The 16,477-nt window shown below is 39.8% G+C and overlaps 1 protein-coding gene across 3 annotated transcripts in view; it reads right to left on the reverse strand.

Annotated features, from left to right (window-relative positions):
- The window catches only part of CUNH8orf34 (chromosome unknown C8orf34 homolog), a 375,048-nt gene that overhangs the window by 85,265 nt on the left and 273,306 nt on the right, over window positions 1-16,477 (reverse strand). For all 3 annotated transcript variants that reach the window (XM_055603373.1, XM_055603372.1, XM_055603371.1), the window contains one exon: window positions 8,511-8,596. In XM_055603373.1, the coding sequence (XP_055459348.1) occupies window positions 8,511-8,596 (86 nt within the window). The remainder of the gene's footprint in view (window positions 1-8,510; window positions 8,597-16,477) is intronic.

Genomic DNA, 16,477 nt, shown 5'->3' on the forward strand with positions numbered 1-16,477 from the left:
ATAGTTCCGCTTAGGAAAGGGAAATGTAATAGATAGTTAGGATTGATGAGGGAATTGGGGGATCAAGCAGAGAGGTGCAGGAGAGAAGAGGTTGATGAAAGGACTACAGAGAGAAAGAGAAAAAGAGAGAGAGAGCTGAAATTAAGGACCATTTGAGAAGTCCTATGAAACTTAAAGCAGTTGCCAATATAAATGAAATAGTCCAATACTACAGAAGAGAGGCTCAACTGGCCAACTTTTGTCCCCAAATAAAACTTCCAATACTGAGTTTGGGTTACATCTAATTAAGTTGTTGACCAAAGGAGCCCCATTAGAATCCCTAAACAACCCAAGTGATTGCCAGAACTACAGGCTTCTCTCTACAAACTGACAGCAAGGCCTCCTTGTTGAAGAAAATACCAACACAACCCACTGAACACTGAGCTGGTGCCTACATAGAGCCTTCACACCTATATCTAGTGTCTTTGGTACAGTAAGGTACTCCACATGTTACCAAAAGACAAAGGTTAACCCTATCCAACCTCTAATTTTTTTTAAAAGAGAATCAAGATCCCTTTATCTTTTCTTTTTAAATTATTACCATTTATTACAATTTATTAAATTTGTATCCCAGCTATGATCCCCTCCCTTGTTTCCTCCCAAATCCACCCTCCCTCCCTCTTCTCCCCCTACGTCCCTCCTCTAGTCCTTCTCCCCTTCTACTTGACCTTAGCCTAACAGGTCTCATCAGGACTGGCTGCATTGTCTTTCTCTGTGGACTAGCAAAGCTGCTCCCCCCACCCAAGGGAAGTTAATCAGAGAGCCTGCCACAAAGTTCATGCCAGAGAAAGTCCCTGCTCCCCTTACTAGGGACCCCACTTGGAGACTGAGTGTATGGGCTAAATCTGAGCTTGGGTTTTAGGTTGTGTCCATGCATTTTCCTTGGTTGGGGTATCATTCTCTTCAGGGCCCCCAGGGCTCAGTTTTTATGGCTCTGTTGATCTCCTTTTGGAGCTCCTATCTCTGCCAGGTCTTTCTATTCTTTATCTACATTGATGTCCTGCCTGAAAGATATGGAAGGACAATGGTAGCACAAAACAAGTTTATGGTCCACTCCACAAGATGGAACCCATACCCATCACCTCTCCCTTTACCAAGAACCTAAGATGAGATAACCCAGGGTCCGAGAGTACAACCAAATACTACTGGTCTAAAAAAATAATGAGCAATAAAATGACTACTAATGCTATCTTCCTATAGTCATAGATCAGTACCTTACTCAGCCATCATCAAAAAAAGCTTCTCTTGCAGCAAACAAGAACAAATACAGAGATTCACGGCCAAACATTATGCAGAGAGTGAAAGACCTTAGAAAACTCAGCCCTAAATGGAATAGCTCCATCAAATCTCTCCCCTCAGAGCTCAAGAAGCTCCACAGTGGAGGGGGAAAAGCCAGAGGGGATGAAGGACAACAAGAAAGCAAAGCTCAAATAAACTCACAGAGGCTGAGGCAGTATGCACAGGGCCTGCACAGGTCTGTACCTGGTCATCTGCATACATATTACGGGCTTCAATTTAATGTTTTTATGGGATCCCTAAATGTGCAAATGAGTGGTTCTCTAATTCAGTGCCTTCTCTTGGGCTCTTTTTTTCTGTTGGTTTGTTTTGTTCAACTCCAATATGAGGGAAACCATAGGAGAAAGCCAACCAATGACACTATTAGTGATACTCTGCTATGCTTACAGACAGGAGACTAACATGACTGAGAAGCTCCACCAAGCAGCTAATGAAACAGATGCTGAGACTCAAGCCAAACATTAGGCAGAGCTAGAGCTGTCTTTGTGGAGAAATGCGGGCAAGGATAGAAGGTCCCAGAGGGGACAAGAGCCCCTCTTGTCAAGAAGACCAACAGTGTCAACTAACCTGGGCCCACAGGGGCTTATAGAGACTGACGCACCAACCAAAGAGCATGCATGGATTTGACCTAGGCCCAGGACACACATATAACTGATGGCAGCTTATTCCTCATGTGGGTTCCCTAGCAACAAGGGAAGAGGAATCATATCTGACATGGATTTGGTTGCCTGCTTTTGGATCGCTTTCCTCTAGCAGGGCTGCCTTGTCTGGCTTCAATATATGTAGTAATTCCTGATGAGACTGTATGGGCTGGGGTGGGTTTGTATGGGGGAGTCTCCCCTTTTCTGAGGAGAAGGGGAGGAGGGAAAGAGGGAAGAGAGAGGGAGTGGGACTGGGAGGAGACGAGTGAAGAGACTGTGATCAGGATGTAAAGTGAATAAGTTTATTTTTAAAAAAAGAAGGAGAAACTATAAAACTGTAATCAGGATATTTTATGTGAGAAAATAATCTAATTTCATAAAGAAAAAAGAAAATGATACCTGATAAAAACAGGATCGGATGAATGGGGAGGAGGTTCCCCCCTATGAGTGGACTTGGAAAGGGGCACAGTGGAGATGAGGGAGGGAGGGTGGAATTGGGAGGGAATGAGGGAGCAGGACATGGCTGGGATACAGAGTTAATAAAATGTAACTAATAAGAAAAAAAAATAAAAATAAAAATAAACATAAAAAAAGAAAATGTATAAATATAATTAGTTACATTCCATCAAACTGTGGGCAAACACTGTGGAATGTTACTGACTATGTAATTTTTATTTTATGAGTTGAAATTCTTGATTAAGACATCTCCTTAGACTGCCTCTGACATAATCTGATTGGCCTGCTCATTGATCACCTTCCCCTGAGGGGGGAGCAGCCTTACCAGGCCACAGTAGAAGACAATGCAGCCACTTTTGATGAGAACTGATAGACTAAGATCAGAAAGGAGAGGAGAACCTCCCCTATCAGTGGACTTGAGGAGTGGCATGCATGCAGAAAGGGGAGGGAGGGTGGGATCGGCAGGGGAGGAAGGGGGGGCTTATGGGGGGATACAAAATGAATAAAGTGTAATCAATAAAAAATTAAAAAAAGACATCTCCTTAATATTAAATTTTTATTTTCTACATAAAATTATTTATAAAGATACGCACACATATGTATTCATTCATTTATTCATACATTCATCCTTTTATGTATATTCTGTATAATCATTTACTCACTATTATAAGTCAAGTACAGGCTATGTCATCTAAAAACATGTACAATGAAACAACTTTCTGTTACTGTCTCATGGAATTTACTTATGTTCTGCTGGGTGGTTGTATTCTTTGGTTAGGGTTGTCATGCCTGCTGAAAACTATGAGCTGATAGTGGTCCTAGAGCCTAGCAGAGTCTTTCTGTGATGGGATTCCCAGAGCAGCTGAGAATTTTACATTTACATAGGCATTTTACAATTTACATAGGCAAATGGACCAAACCAAATAGAATAAAACTGTGCTGGAACATCGAGCTAGTTTGGTTGTCAAGGTAAGCTGAGGAAACAGGTATCACAAAAACAAAAATCCAATGTGCCATGCTTGGAGGCACAAACTTTTTAATGTGTTCAAAACACATTTCTTTGCTAGTACTCACTAGCATGTACAGATACATAAACAATTATGTCCTTTCTACTGCACAGAAATTAATCTATGAGCAAGCATGCTTTCAAGAAACATACTATAGTTTTTTTGATTTTTTTAAATCGCATAAGGAGTAGTAGAGCTTGAGTCTTGGGTGAAATGGCACAGAACCACGGAACAATAAAGTGATTCTGTTATTTAAAACCTGTCTTTAAATTCTTGGATACAGTTTTAATCTCCCGGTTGAGCGATGTCGACGGGATCTAGAAATCTTGAATGCTTGTCACAGTGCTGAGCTTCAATTAGCTCCCTCTTGTCATCATTTCTACCACGGCTGCTTGAACCTCTTTGCACAAAATTAGGCCTGTTTGTAGAGATATGTATCTTGAGCCAAGTTGAGTACGGATGCACGGATGACATGTAATCACATCAGAGATTCTCGAATGATGCTAATGATTCTTAACTTTGGGGTCTCACGATTTGACTAATTTCAGTGGAAAGGAATGTACTGAAGCAGAAACTCCTATCTTGCCATTTCCTAATTAGGTATTCTAACATTTGAGTGTGGAAAAAGCAGGTCATAAATATTTCAAGAGAGGATCCTAAACTTAATGAATGCACTTTTCCAAAAGATCTAAGTATAATCAAAAACATATTACTAGACGTATTGTCTAATTTACCAAGATAGTTATGTCTGTACAGTTCCAAGGATATATGTAATAGCTAAAGAGTACAGATCTATTAACAGATTGATTGATTAGGCTAGTTTTGATTGAATTTAAAAGAGTTAATGGCCAAGTCGTTAAACAGTATCTGTGTTGTGTTACTTTTATATTGAGCATGAAAGCCTTAAGAAGCATGAAACTATTTAAGCGAGGACAGATCCTGAGTGATTCAGAGAGCATTATGAATTTAGAAAGAGGAAACCTCAGTGTAAACAGGACATCGGGGACACTTAATATGACCTTAGGGTAGATGGTCTGAATCAACACGCAGCAAAATGAAGCCGCTGGTATTGAGGAAGGAGTGGCCTGAGGAGAGGAAAACGTGGAATCCACACAAGAGGAGATGGTCAAGCTGAACCCACAGCATGAATGACCCCTGACGGACAGCTGGCATGCCCCTCCATGTGTCTAGTCTTCTAGGATTCTGCCCTCGCTGTCAAGGTTTAAGAACCATCTTAGAACATGCAGGTCTTGGTTCAATGACAGATCTGAAGAGATGTACACTAGCATGCTTTCTTTGTCCTGGTATCGGTTTATATCCTTGTATAATTCTGTTTTTAATTACCAGGTGATAGTCAACATGTGAAATTATATGTACATAAAAATTCCAAATGATTTAAACAGAACTGTGTTATCGGCTAAAACTGTACAGTAAATTTACCTTATAAAGCACAATAATTAAACACTCCAAGCTTGCGACCTACCTTATGAGTCGGAGCATTGCCTAGAGCCTTCATTTGCCTGTGGGACCCTTCATTCTCACATCTCTCAACTTCCTCATACCCTGAAGATAACTGCTGATTTGAGTCCATGACTCCCTTCTTATAGGTAGTTTCTTCTCTTAAATGTTTTCCTAAGGGACACTCTCTAGAAATTTCCTCCTTTGAAGCTTTATGAAAATGTCATCCTCTGACTTCTGTTTGTCCAATCAACATTCATTTCCTTAAAGCCCAATCGGTGGGGCCGTCACCTGCTCACAGCAACCTCAGAGAATGAACTGCCATTCACAGTTTATGGAAATGAACTCATTGGATGGGCTATATTACGTCAGAGAAACCATCGGGTGTACGAAACCTTTTTGCTAAACAGTGACCAGCATACTGCTGGCCTTATCTAGCCCATGTGTATAGCTGAGATGCTTTCGAGAGTCACTACAGTGTAATGATTTCACAGCTCACTGGTTTCCTCCTCCCTGAACTTCCTAACAAGGCCTAGTTCACACTCCCTTGTACCTAGAGCTGGTTTCTCTAAGATATTTATCTAGATGTGCAGTTTCTGGGTTTTCCATCACATAAATGCTCAAGATTAAAAAAAAAAAAAATAGAAATCTTTTCTCAAATTGTTTAGACACGACCAAGTAAATCTCTGTCTTTACTAGCATTTGTAGCATTTTGGGTTATTTTTTTTTTTTATTTTCAGCTTTGTTAGTTAATACCAAATGACTAAAATATAATACTTCGTAATAGTCTCCATTTGATTTTTCGTGGTTGCTAAGGTAACGAGGCATATTTCATATACTTACTTGACATTTGTATTTCCCCTTCTGTGACATGTCTATTCAATCTGTTGATTATTTCCCAATGGGTTTGTTGACCTTAAGAAATTATAAATGATCTTTGTATTTGAATACCCGTCTTTGGACAAAGGAAGCTATAGTATAAATTTATTTTCTCATTTTGTTACTTTTTCCTTGGATTTTTGATAGTTCTTCATATTCTATTTTAAAAATTCTATCTGTATGTATATGACTGATACTCCAACCAAGGACCATTTATGGAGATAACCTAGAACCCCTGCACATATGTAGCCCATGTCAGCTCAGTGTCCAAGTGGGATTCCTAGTAAGGGGAACAGGGACTGTCTCTGACATGAACTCAGTGGATGGCTCTTTGATCACCTCCCCCATGATGGGGGAGCAGCCTTACCAGGTCACAGAGGAAGACAATGCAGCCAGTCCTGATGAGACCTGATAGGTTAGAGTCAGATAGAAGGGGAGAAGGACCTCCTCTATCAATGGACTTGGAGAGAGGTGTGGGAGGAGAAGGGGGAGGGTGGGCAGGATTGGGAGGGGATGAGGGAGGAGGCTACAGCTGGGATGCAAAGTGAATAAATTGTAATAAATAAAAAATACATTTAAAAATTCTACCTATGTATATGGCATGCATGTTGGCGTGTGTGGAGCATGCATGCAGGTCTGTGCACTGTGTGGATGTTTGTAAGGGTTAAAGCCAGTGTCCTCTTCTATCGCTTCCCATCTTCTTTTTATTAAGACAGGCACTCTCAGTGACTCTGCAGCTCACTGATTAGCTGGACTGGCTGGCCAGTGAGTCCCTAGGAGCCTCCTGTCTCTACTCCACCAGCACAGGTATTTTGCAGGTTTGTGCTACCATGCCCAAGATGTTTATGTGCATGTTAAGGATCTAAACTCAGCTTCCCACATGTACAACAAGCACTTTCCCTGCTAAGCAATCCACTCAGCTCCATAGTTTGTAATTTTTTATACTTGTTTTTCACAATCTTTTAACCTCATTTTTGAATTTGAGTTACATCAATTAAAATAATAAATTATGACTTGAAATTGTACATAATAGCACATATTAGGCTACCTTGGAATGTTTTTTTTTTCGATACAGGTAAACATTTGTGTAATAGTATGATAAAATTAAAAGTATTTTTTTCTTATAAACATTCATAATTTTGTTTGTTTGTTATAAAAAATCATTCAAACATCCTTTCTTTAGCTTTTGGATGTATATTACACTATTGTTTATTGCATTCCTAATGCTTACAAACTTTGTGTCTGCTCTATGATGTTTTTCCATTCAGCTGATTCCCCTAATGATCCTGATCTCATATGCTGTGTCCTGTTGGAATACAGACAGTCAAACAATACTAATGCATCTTAGATGCCATTGGAGTAGCATTACAGCCACCATTTGTTTGTCAAGCATTTTGAAACATTCTACTTTTCACTTCATATGTTAAATTATGGAGTTTGTCCTGGATCGTATAGAAATGGGTACAGACTAAATGCTATTAACTTTAAAAGATAATAAAGTAAACAGATGTGGTTCCAGGTGTCATAGTTTTTGTCAACCTGAAACAAAACCTTGACATACCTGTTTCGTTTTGGTCATTTTGATACAAACTGAGCAATTGTTTCCTCTGACTTGTCTATGGGCATATCTGTAGAGCATTTTCATGGGTACTGTTTGATGTGGGAGGGTCCAGCACACCCCTGGGCACAAGGCTCTGGGCTAGCTGAGCAAGCTATAGGAAGTAAGCCTAAGACGCATTCTTCCTTGGTCTGCGTTTTAGTTCCTACCTCCAGGTTTATGCCTTGGCTTCCCCTGGAGGAGAGACTGTGACTAGCAAGTATAAGCTGAAAGACCATATTCTCACGCAAGGTAGTTTTGGTCAGTGATGTATAAGAATAGCACATTCTAAATTGGAACACCTAAGAATAGGAAATCTGAACGAAGGGATTGCTTCCATCGAATTGGCCTGTGTGCGTGTCTGTGGAGCTTTTTCTTGATGGATAATTGATGGAGAAGTGCCCAGCCCACTGTGGATGATGCCACATTGAGACAGGTGGTCCTGGGCTGTATCAGAAATATAGCTGGGCCAGCTAGGATCAAGCAAGTAACACCACGCTTTCCTCCACAGTTTCTGCTAAGCGCCTGCCTCCAGGCTGATGCCTGGAGCCCTTGGCCTGGCTTCCCCAACTGATGGGCTGTAACCTATAAGCTGATATAAACGTTCTCCTCCCCACATTGCTTTGGTCACGGTATTTAAACACAGCCACAATACAATGAGGGGAGAGGAAGCTGTTTCACCAGATGGAGAAAGAGGAGGATGGCATGGAAGAGACTCTCAGGAAGAAATGAAGTCTGTCTGTGAGAGAAGAGTAAGTAATTTATCACATGGCCGAGAGAACCTGTATGGTGTCTCCAATAAGATATAGTTGTCTTCATTCAAGAAGACTAATTGGATCAACGGCATGAGAATGGGGGCTAAAGACACGCTAATTTTCAAGGAACTCCTAATGACTTCCACTTTCTATAGAGCCAACAGGGGAAAACCAAGTTCTAAGAGGTTAGAATTGGTAACATGATTTTGACAGTAGCCAACAGATAGCTGCCTCTTCAGAACCCATACTTCCTGTTTCTCTTTCTCATTTGCTCAGGTGGGTGGAATGTGTGTGTGACCTGAGCATTTGGTTCAGGGGAGTTATTTTTAGGAGTCATTAAAAGTTACTAAACTTCAATAATACTTTTGAGTTTAGAACTTACCCAACGAATCTGGGATTATCTCATCTGGAGAATGAAATACTTGTAGTGTGTCTTCTGTCCTTTCCATCAGATTGTCTCCTTGGAGTCTAAAAAATTAAAAAAAAAAATCACCATTGGAAACTGTGACATTACTAAATGGTGAGTTACAAAGTATATAGAGACTTCTAGACTCTGAAATCAAACATGATTCTTCAAAGTAAGCAGAAATATTTACTAAACCCATCTTAATCTCAGGTTGTTGGCTTTTCTAGCCTTTAGGAAAAGGTCTTTTATCTGTTCTTACACATACAGTTGATTATTCTAGACCGGTGGTTCTCAACCTGTGGATCATGACCCCTTTGGGGTTCAAATGACCCTTTCGCAAGGGTCACATTTCAAATATCCTGCATGTCAGCCATAAACATTACAATTAACAATGGTAACAAAATTATAGTTACGAAGGAGCAACAAAGATAATTGTATAGTTGGTGATCTCCACAACCTGAGGAGCGCTAAGGAAGATTGTTTAGGCCCTTTCAGTGGTGTATCTCTCAACCGAAGCATGCTCAGGTCTACACTGAGACGATACCTGGAAATACCAAATTCCACCCTCTGTTTATGGAACACTCTGAAACTGCACTCTCAAAATAAGGGGGGTATCAGCAGTATACCTCAGAATTCTGCCCTAAAAGGGTACGGTTCTGCAAATTCTGAAGGAGGCTATGCAACAGTATGGAGACTGGAAGTTCTAACCAATGTCTTCACATCTTTTGCACACTGAGCAAATGAGAAACGTTTTCCTCAGGAAATACTAATAAATCTATATCATGTAACATTAACTTTTGTTAAAAATAAAAATATATATATAATTAATAAGTATACTGGGCTCCAGTGTTAAAATTCTCAATAATACCTTTGCATTTTATACCATGGTGGAACCACACAATAACCTATTCTCTTTATCTTTGGTAAAATTATAAATATTTTAAAATCATGCTTGCCTTTTCATAATATTGATAGCTGTGTGTTTTTCAAAATGCCACAATGTGTACTGCATATTAGCCTTCTATATATGAAATCATGTTTGGTATATTTTGTAAGTTAGCTAGGATGGTCATCAGGTAGAAAGGGACTTGTTGCCAAGACTTAACACCTAACGTTTGATCCCTCAGAACCATATAGTAGAAGGAGAGAACAAACTCTTGCAAGTTGTCCTTTCAACTCCACATGAGTGCCATGGCATGTGCAAACCCATACCCACAAATAAATAATGACGAAATTAAAAAAAAATAAAGACATGCCAGGGAGAATTTTCTTGTAACACTTTTCGGTCAGCTATGTATGAATGCATTTTATACTATGAAAAATTTTTTTTTTACCTTGAAAAAAGTAGTACCTTAAAGTAATTAATATGAGCTATATTTTTCCCAAATCTTTCCTACTGCTTTCCTCTTTTTGATTCATGCAAGCAAATTAGGAAAAAGATTTTTATAACCCATAATATCAAATATTGGTTTTTGAGTTCTCTTTTTACATGACCATTTGGTCTATCAAAATTATTAAACACTGCACATTTAAAGGTATAATTAAAAATTGTTATTAAAAATCCATAAGGAAATAGATACGGTTAGGAGTGCTTACTGCTCTTGCAGTGAACCCTCATTTTGGTTCTGAGACAATACGCTGGGTAGCTGACAAATCCCTGCAAGGACAGACTGATCCAGGGGATACTATGCCCACTTTCGGCCACTGAAAACAACCCCACGAGTGTGTACATATACACACGTACACACATAAATATACACGTAAATATATATTTTAAACATTTACAAATGTTTCAGGCTGGTGTAATTAACAGTAGGCTAGAATGTAAAGATAAATAAACAAATTCTCCATAATGATGAAATTAATTAGGACATAAAAACTATGCCCCGCTGGTGTGCCTGCTCATGTCTATAAACCTGTAATCCCAACACAAAGCGAGTGAAGGTGGAAGACCTCCAATTCAACACCAACCTGGTGAGAAACTGTCTGAGAAACTGAAAAGCAAATAATAAAACTCTCTCTTGCTGTTGTTTTGTTTCAGGTTTTGGTGTGTGTGTGTGTGTGTGTGTGTGTGTGTGTGTGTGTGTGTGTGTGTGTGTTTGTGTGTGTTTTTAATATCCAATAAATCAGTAGAGGCAAATGTTTACGTATCACTCACTAATTTGCTCAGTGATAGGCCAAATGTGGCAAAGATCAAAGGAAATTCTAATCTTCTTTGATTTCAGAGTCCTTGGTGTAACTGAGTCGAACTCACAAAGAGCCGCGAGTAAACTGGATGTCCTTGAAGCTGGCTCATCCTTGCCCAGGCGCTGCCCTCCAGATGCCTGGGAAGCTGTTCGCTCTGACTTGGCACCTTTCCCCTGGGGAGCGATCTGCTTGACTACTCTGCCAGTCTTCCCTGGGGCCGCAAGCCACACAGGGCTCCTGTTGTCACAGGTTGGTAGTGCTGAGCAAACAAGGATTGTGCAGGCAAGTCCGGGAAATGCAACCTTTAAAAAGCTAAACTGTTTTTGTTTTACCTTTTACCACAGGATGTTTCCAAGCCTCTTCTGTTTGCTTTCTAAAACCACTCTTTCATATTAGACCAACTCCTGCGTGTTTTGACCTCTCTGCAGGGTGTCTCTACTTCATCGTCACACTGAATCCCTACCTACGGTGCCCCTACCCTTCCCTGTCACAGGGAAGCACATGCTTGTGCTTAGCATGAACGTGAAAATTTAAAAAAAGTCTTCTGGTTGGCTCAGAGGATAGGAGCACACTGGCTGCTCTTCCAAAGGTCCTGAGTTCAATTCCCAGTAACCACATGGTGGCTCACAACCATCTATAATGAGATCCGGGGCCCTCTTCTGGCAAGCAGGCACACATGCAGGCTGAATACTCTATAAATAATAAATAAAAAAAAACCTTAGAAATAAAATAAAATAAAAAAGTATTCTTATTACATTACTTTTCTCGAAAGAAAGCTTTCCTTCCCCCTCACCCTCAGCTTACTCAGCATTGTGTGGCTAAACCTTTCTGCTCTCTGGTAATAAAAGCTTTGCTCAGTTTTTCAGTTTCTTTCTTCAACACTTGTCTCCCTAGTATCTGGAGTGTTTGTGTGCATGCATATATTAAAACATCAAAGTCCCTTAACTTTCTTGAATCTAGAGTTTTTTTGTTGTTGTTTTGTTTTGTTTTGTTTTTGTTTTTGTTTGTTTTTTGTGTTTTTGTTGTTGTTGTTGTTGTTGTTTGCTTTGTCACCCTAAACCAAGGACAAGTCTGGACTCTCACAGTCACTTTATGTCAGAAATACCTAAGTCCGTGTTCCTTGGAAGTACTTCCCTCCTTTAAACTTTTCCATCATGTTCTTCCCATTAACACCTTTTTCAGGATGATTTTAACTCTCACTGAACTGTTCCCTGTGTTCCTTCTTAGGTACTCGGGTTTTCCTAATTGTTATTCTTCCCTCCTTAGAATCCATATGTCTTTAGTTCCTTCCCTTGCAGTTCTTCCATTGCTGCCACCAAGACTCCAACCCCGCACTAACCTGCCATATGGTGATTGTCTGAAACTACAATATATTGATGGTGTTGTTCGTGTTCTGCTAGGTTAATAGTGACTCTCTAGCACTGGGATGTAAGAAGAGATAGCTTCCAACTTTAAAGTCAGGCTTGTTGCTTGTCTTTCTTCCATTTCTGTCAAGGACTTTCCAAATATAATACTTTTCTTCTGCATCACTCAGAAGAAAGACATATTTCATCGGTAAAAAAGATCTTCAGTTCTTTCTCACACACGAGCTCTATATTGTCTTCTTTATCTATCTGTTTCCTAACTCACAGAGGAGGAAACCATCAATTGGACTGGTGACGGGGGTCCACTCTCTCATGTCTTTCTTACTCATCAAATAGTTTTATCCACCTCCATCCTGTCTTTGTCATTCATTCTGTGCATTCCCCCTATCATTCCTCATAAGATATGAGCAAGCTTACTTCTTCAGATGTAGACTGACAAACACACACAGAGAGAAAAACACACACAAATGCCTACACACATGCATGCTCAAGCGCACACACATCTACATACAAACACGCAATCACACACACACACACACACACACACACACACACACAGATTCCATATTGTTTAACCTGTTGCGTTGTCTTTTCTTATGCATTGTACTTGGAGCCAACCTTCTGAAGTATTCTTCGCTCAATACCTTCGCTTTCACATTTCCCATTCAACTGCTTTAGTTTGGTCTGTACCTCTACTACCCTGAGATAACTGCTCACACACAGAGGACTTCTTCTTCTGTGATGAACGTTGGAACAGTTCAGCAGAAGCAGCCTTCGCCATCAACATTTTTCATGGTTCCATAGACAGCTTTTAGGATTAACAATAAATTACAATGAAGAAAATGGGGAGTTTTAAGTGTCTGTGGCCTCTTTCTTTGGAAAGAAAGGGAGAGACCATAATTTTAGCTGGTTTCTCAAAATAATCTTTGACTTGAAAGGGCTTAAGAACTCCCATTTGTATTGCCTTCTTGTCTCTTGCAAGATGAGTTACCGTTTCCTCAGCAAATTACGTGAGTCCCTCGATTGGACAATTCCAACTTGTATCTGCAAATCCATCTTCTTGGATAGTCTCCTGCGGTTTTATAGTCTGTAAACTCCCAACTGCTTTTACTCTTTCAGAGATATTTTGTTGTGAGTCCTCTGTTACTGTACTGTTCTCTCTGGCAGCATTTCCCTGTCTTTTTTTACCGTAGAGCTTATTTCTCATTTTTCATTCTGGATTCTCCCCCTTCCAGAAGCCTGCCTTCTGGGAGTCTTAGCATCTGTGCAAATCTTTACCGTCTCTTTGTGTCACTGTGTCTCACCTGTTTATTTAGATGTCTGTGTTTGTCAGTTTGGAGAAAGATTTTGTCCCTAAAACTTAATTAAAAATTAATTGAGTTCAGCATATTATCGGCTCTAGGAAGATTTTTAAGATATTTTTCAGTGGTTATTTCAATTTGGAAGTAAAAAAAAATGTGATCCAGAGAAGAGGTTAAGAATTCTCTACAGACTATTTATTTATAACAATATGCCATTGAGAAATTCTAAATCTCATCCTGCATGTGTCCTGCTTGGGTCAAGTAGTTCTATGCCTGGTTGACTTTGATGCAGAGAATGAGTTGGAGACTGATATGTAAGGGCTTATATAAACTGAGAAATAAAAAAGAAGGACAAGGGTACGTTAAGTAGAAATATAAAGTCATGTGACAATGGATTATTGAGTCAACCTCTGTACCCATTGCAGCTGCTTAATCCACGTGAAATTCTGAGGAATCTAATGAGACGTGAGTACTTGAAAGATGAAAGACAAAGCTTTTATTCACAGCTACCTGGTCAAAGTTGACTCTTGGGGAATGGCTTTTCTTAACCCACATTTTGCACATACACTAGTATGGCTTGGTTGCCATTTGTTATCCCTGAGTAGGAAATAAGATGTAACTGACCAAGAAGAGTGAGATGCTAAATTTGCTCCTGCACAAATCCAGTTACCACCCCTTAAAGTAGCTCAAAAAGAGGTGAAACAAATAAAGTCACAATGGTGCTCACATGGGTCTGACAAAGGCTATAAATATATTTGTTTAAATCAAATTAATCAGCTTTAGTTCTATGCTAGCAAGTGAGATCCAGTGAGGTAGAGAAAGTACTATTATAAACACTGAAATACAGTATCCCAAATTTTGTGGGATGTTTACTTATACAGTGTTAACAATGAACTGGATAATGACGAGTATATCCACAGGAATTATTGTGCATGTCACAGAACCTTGTAAACACACATGATTAACAAACACTTGTTACATAAATATAGTGAGAAATTACCCAGATCTTGCAAGTCATAGCCACAAGGAAAGGGGATTGGTCAAGAAAAAGTCAGAGCTCATTCAGGAAACTGTTTGTAATTGTGTGGGTAATATGTTGATAATGTTGGCTGGATTTCACTATGAAAAACACAAACTCAAGGGACAACACATGCTGGAGAGGTTGTGGAGAAAGGGGAACCCTCCTCCACTGCTGGTGGGAATGTAAACTGGTACAACCACTCTGGAAATCTATCTGGCGCTTTCTAAGACAATTAGGAATAGTGCTTTCTCAAGACCCAGCTATACCACTGCTAGGTATATATCCAAAGTTTGCTCAAGTACACAAAAGGGATATTTGCTCAACCATGTTTATAGCAGCTTTATTTGTAATAGCCAGAACCTGGAAACAACCCAGATGTCCATCAATGGAGGAATGGGTACAGAAATTGTGGTATTTTTACACAATGGAATACTACTCAGCAATCAAAAAGGAGGAAATCATGAAATTTGCAGGCAAATGGTGGGATCTAGAAAAGATCATTCTGAGTGAAATATCCCAGAAGGAGAAAGACAAACACGGTATATACTCACTTATATAGACCTATAAGATGTGATAAACATAATGAAATCTATACACCTAAAAGAGATAATCAAGAGAGCGGACATGGGGTAAGATCATCAACCTCATTTAGAAAGACAGATGGGATGTGCATTGAACGTATGACAGGAGTCTACTGAGCACATTTGAAAGACTCTAACTAGCAGTGTTTTCAAAGCAAAGACTCATGACCAAACCTTTGGCAGAGTACAAGGAATCATAAGAAAGAAGGGGAGTTAGTCTGATGGGGAAAGGATAGGAGCTCCACAAGGACCAAATATATCTGGGCACAGGGTCTTTTCTGAGACTGACATTCAACCAAGGACCATGTATGGATATAACCTAGAACCTCTGCTCAGATGTAGCCTGTGGTAGCTCAGTAACCAATTGGTTTCCCATAGTGAGGGGAACAAGGACTATTTCTAACAGGAACTCAATGACTGGCTCTTTGGCCTCCCCACCCCCCAAGGGAGGAGCAGTCCTGTTAGGCCACAGAGGAGAGCTTTGCAGCCAGTCCTGAAGATACCTGATAAAACAGGATCAGATGAATGGGGAGGAGGTCCTCCCTATCAGTGGACTTGGAAAGGGGCACAGTGGAGAGGAGGGAGAGAGGGAGGGACTGGGAGGCAATGAGGGATCGGGACACGGCTGGGATACAGAGTTAATAAAATGTAACTGATAAGAAAAAAATAAAATTCAAAAAAAAAGAAAAACACAGAAGGAACATCGAAGTTCTCATTCAAAAGAATCAAGAGTAGCATAGGACTAACCATCCTGAGGAAAGAGTTTGAACAGTGTAAGCAGCGAGGGAATAGAGAAAGTCCTTTGTACCATTTAATTAGTCTAGTCCTTTTTAAGAACCCAAAAGATTCAATAAAGTATTATATTTTTAAATATTTTTCTTAAACCCATCCTGTTGTCCTAGAACGCATCTCAGTGGTAGAGTACTTGTCAAGCATGCACAGCACTCTGGATTTGAAACGTAGCAAAGGACAAACAAATTCCTTGCCATTGTTGATCATGCTGAACCAGAGCATGGGCAGTGCAACATTCAAGCAAACAAAGTATTGTTCTTAACATTACACTAGAAGACTTACCAAGTCTGTTATAGATAAATAATCACTTTCTTCACATATTAATTATTTTATCTAAATGCTTTTTGGAAGAAAACAGTACCTGACTTAAGAGTAGATAGATATTTATTGAATGATTCTTTGTCACTGAATAGTAATTAGTTGAATGCTTAACTAGCGCTTCTAATTCGTGCAGAAACTCATAAAGACACACTAACTGAGAAACTTTAACAGAGCAGGCAGCACTTGCACAGAGTATTAAGATAACTCTAAGATCTGTCTAAGTGGAGTGAAAGAGTAAGAGCAAGTAATAGGCAGAAATCAGGATGGGGCTGGGGGGGGGAGAGAACACAAGAATATCACAGCAGCTGAGAGGTTCAGTGAGAGAGAGGGTGGCTGACCTAGACTGAATGGAAAGCCCCAATAGTCTGACACGCCT

This window comes from Psammomys obesus, unplaced genomic scaffold (assembly GCF_907164565.1).
Source record: "Psammomys obesus unplaced genomic scaffold, mPsaObe1.curated_primary_1811, whole genome shotgun sequence".
Classification (NCBI taxonomy): domain Eukaryota; kingdom Metazoa; phylum Chordata; class Mammalia; order Rodentia; family Muridae; genus Psammomys; species Psammomys obesus.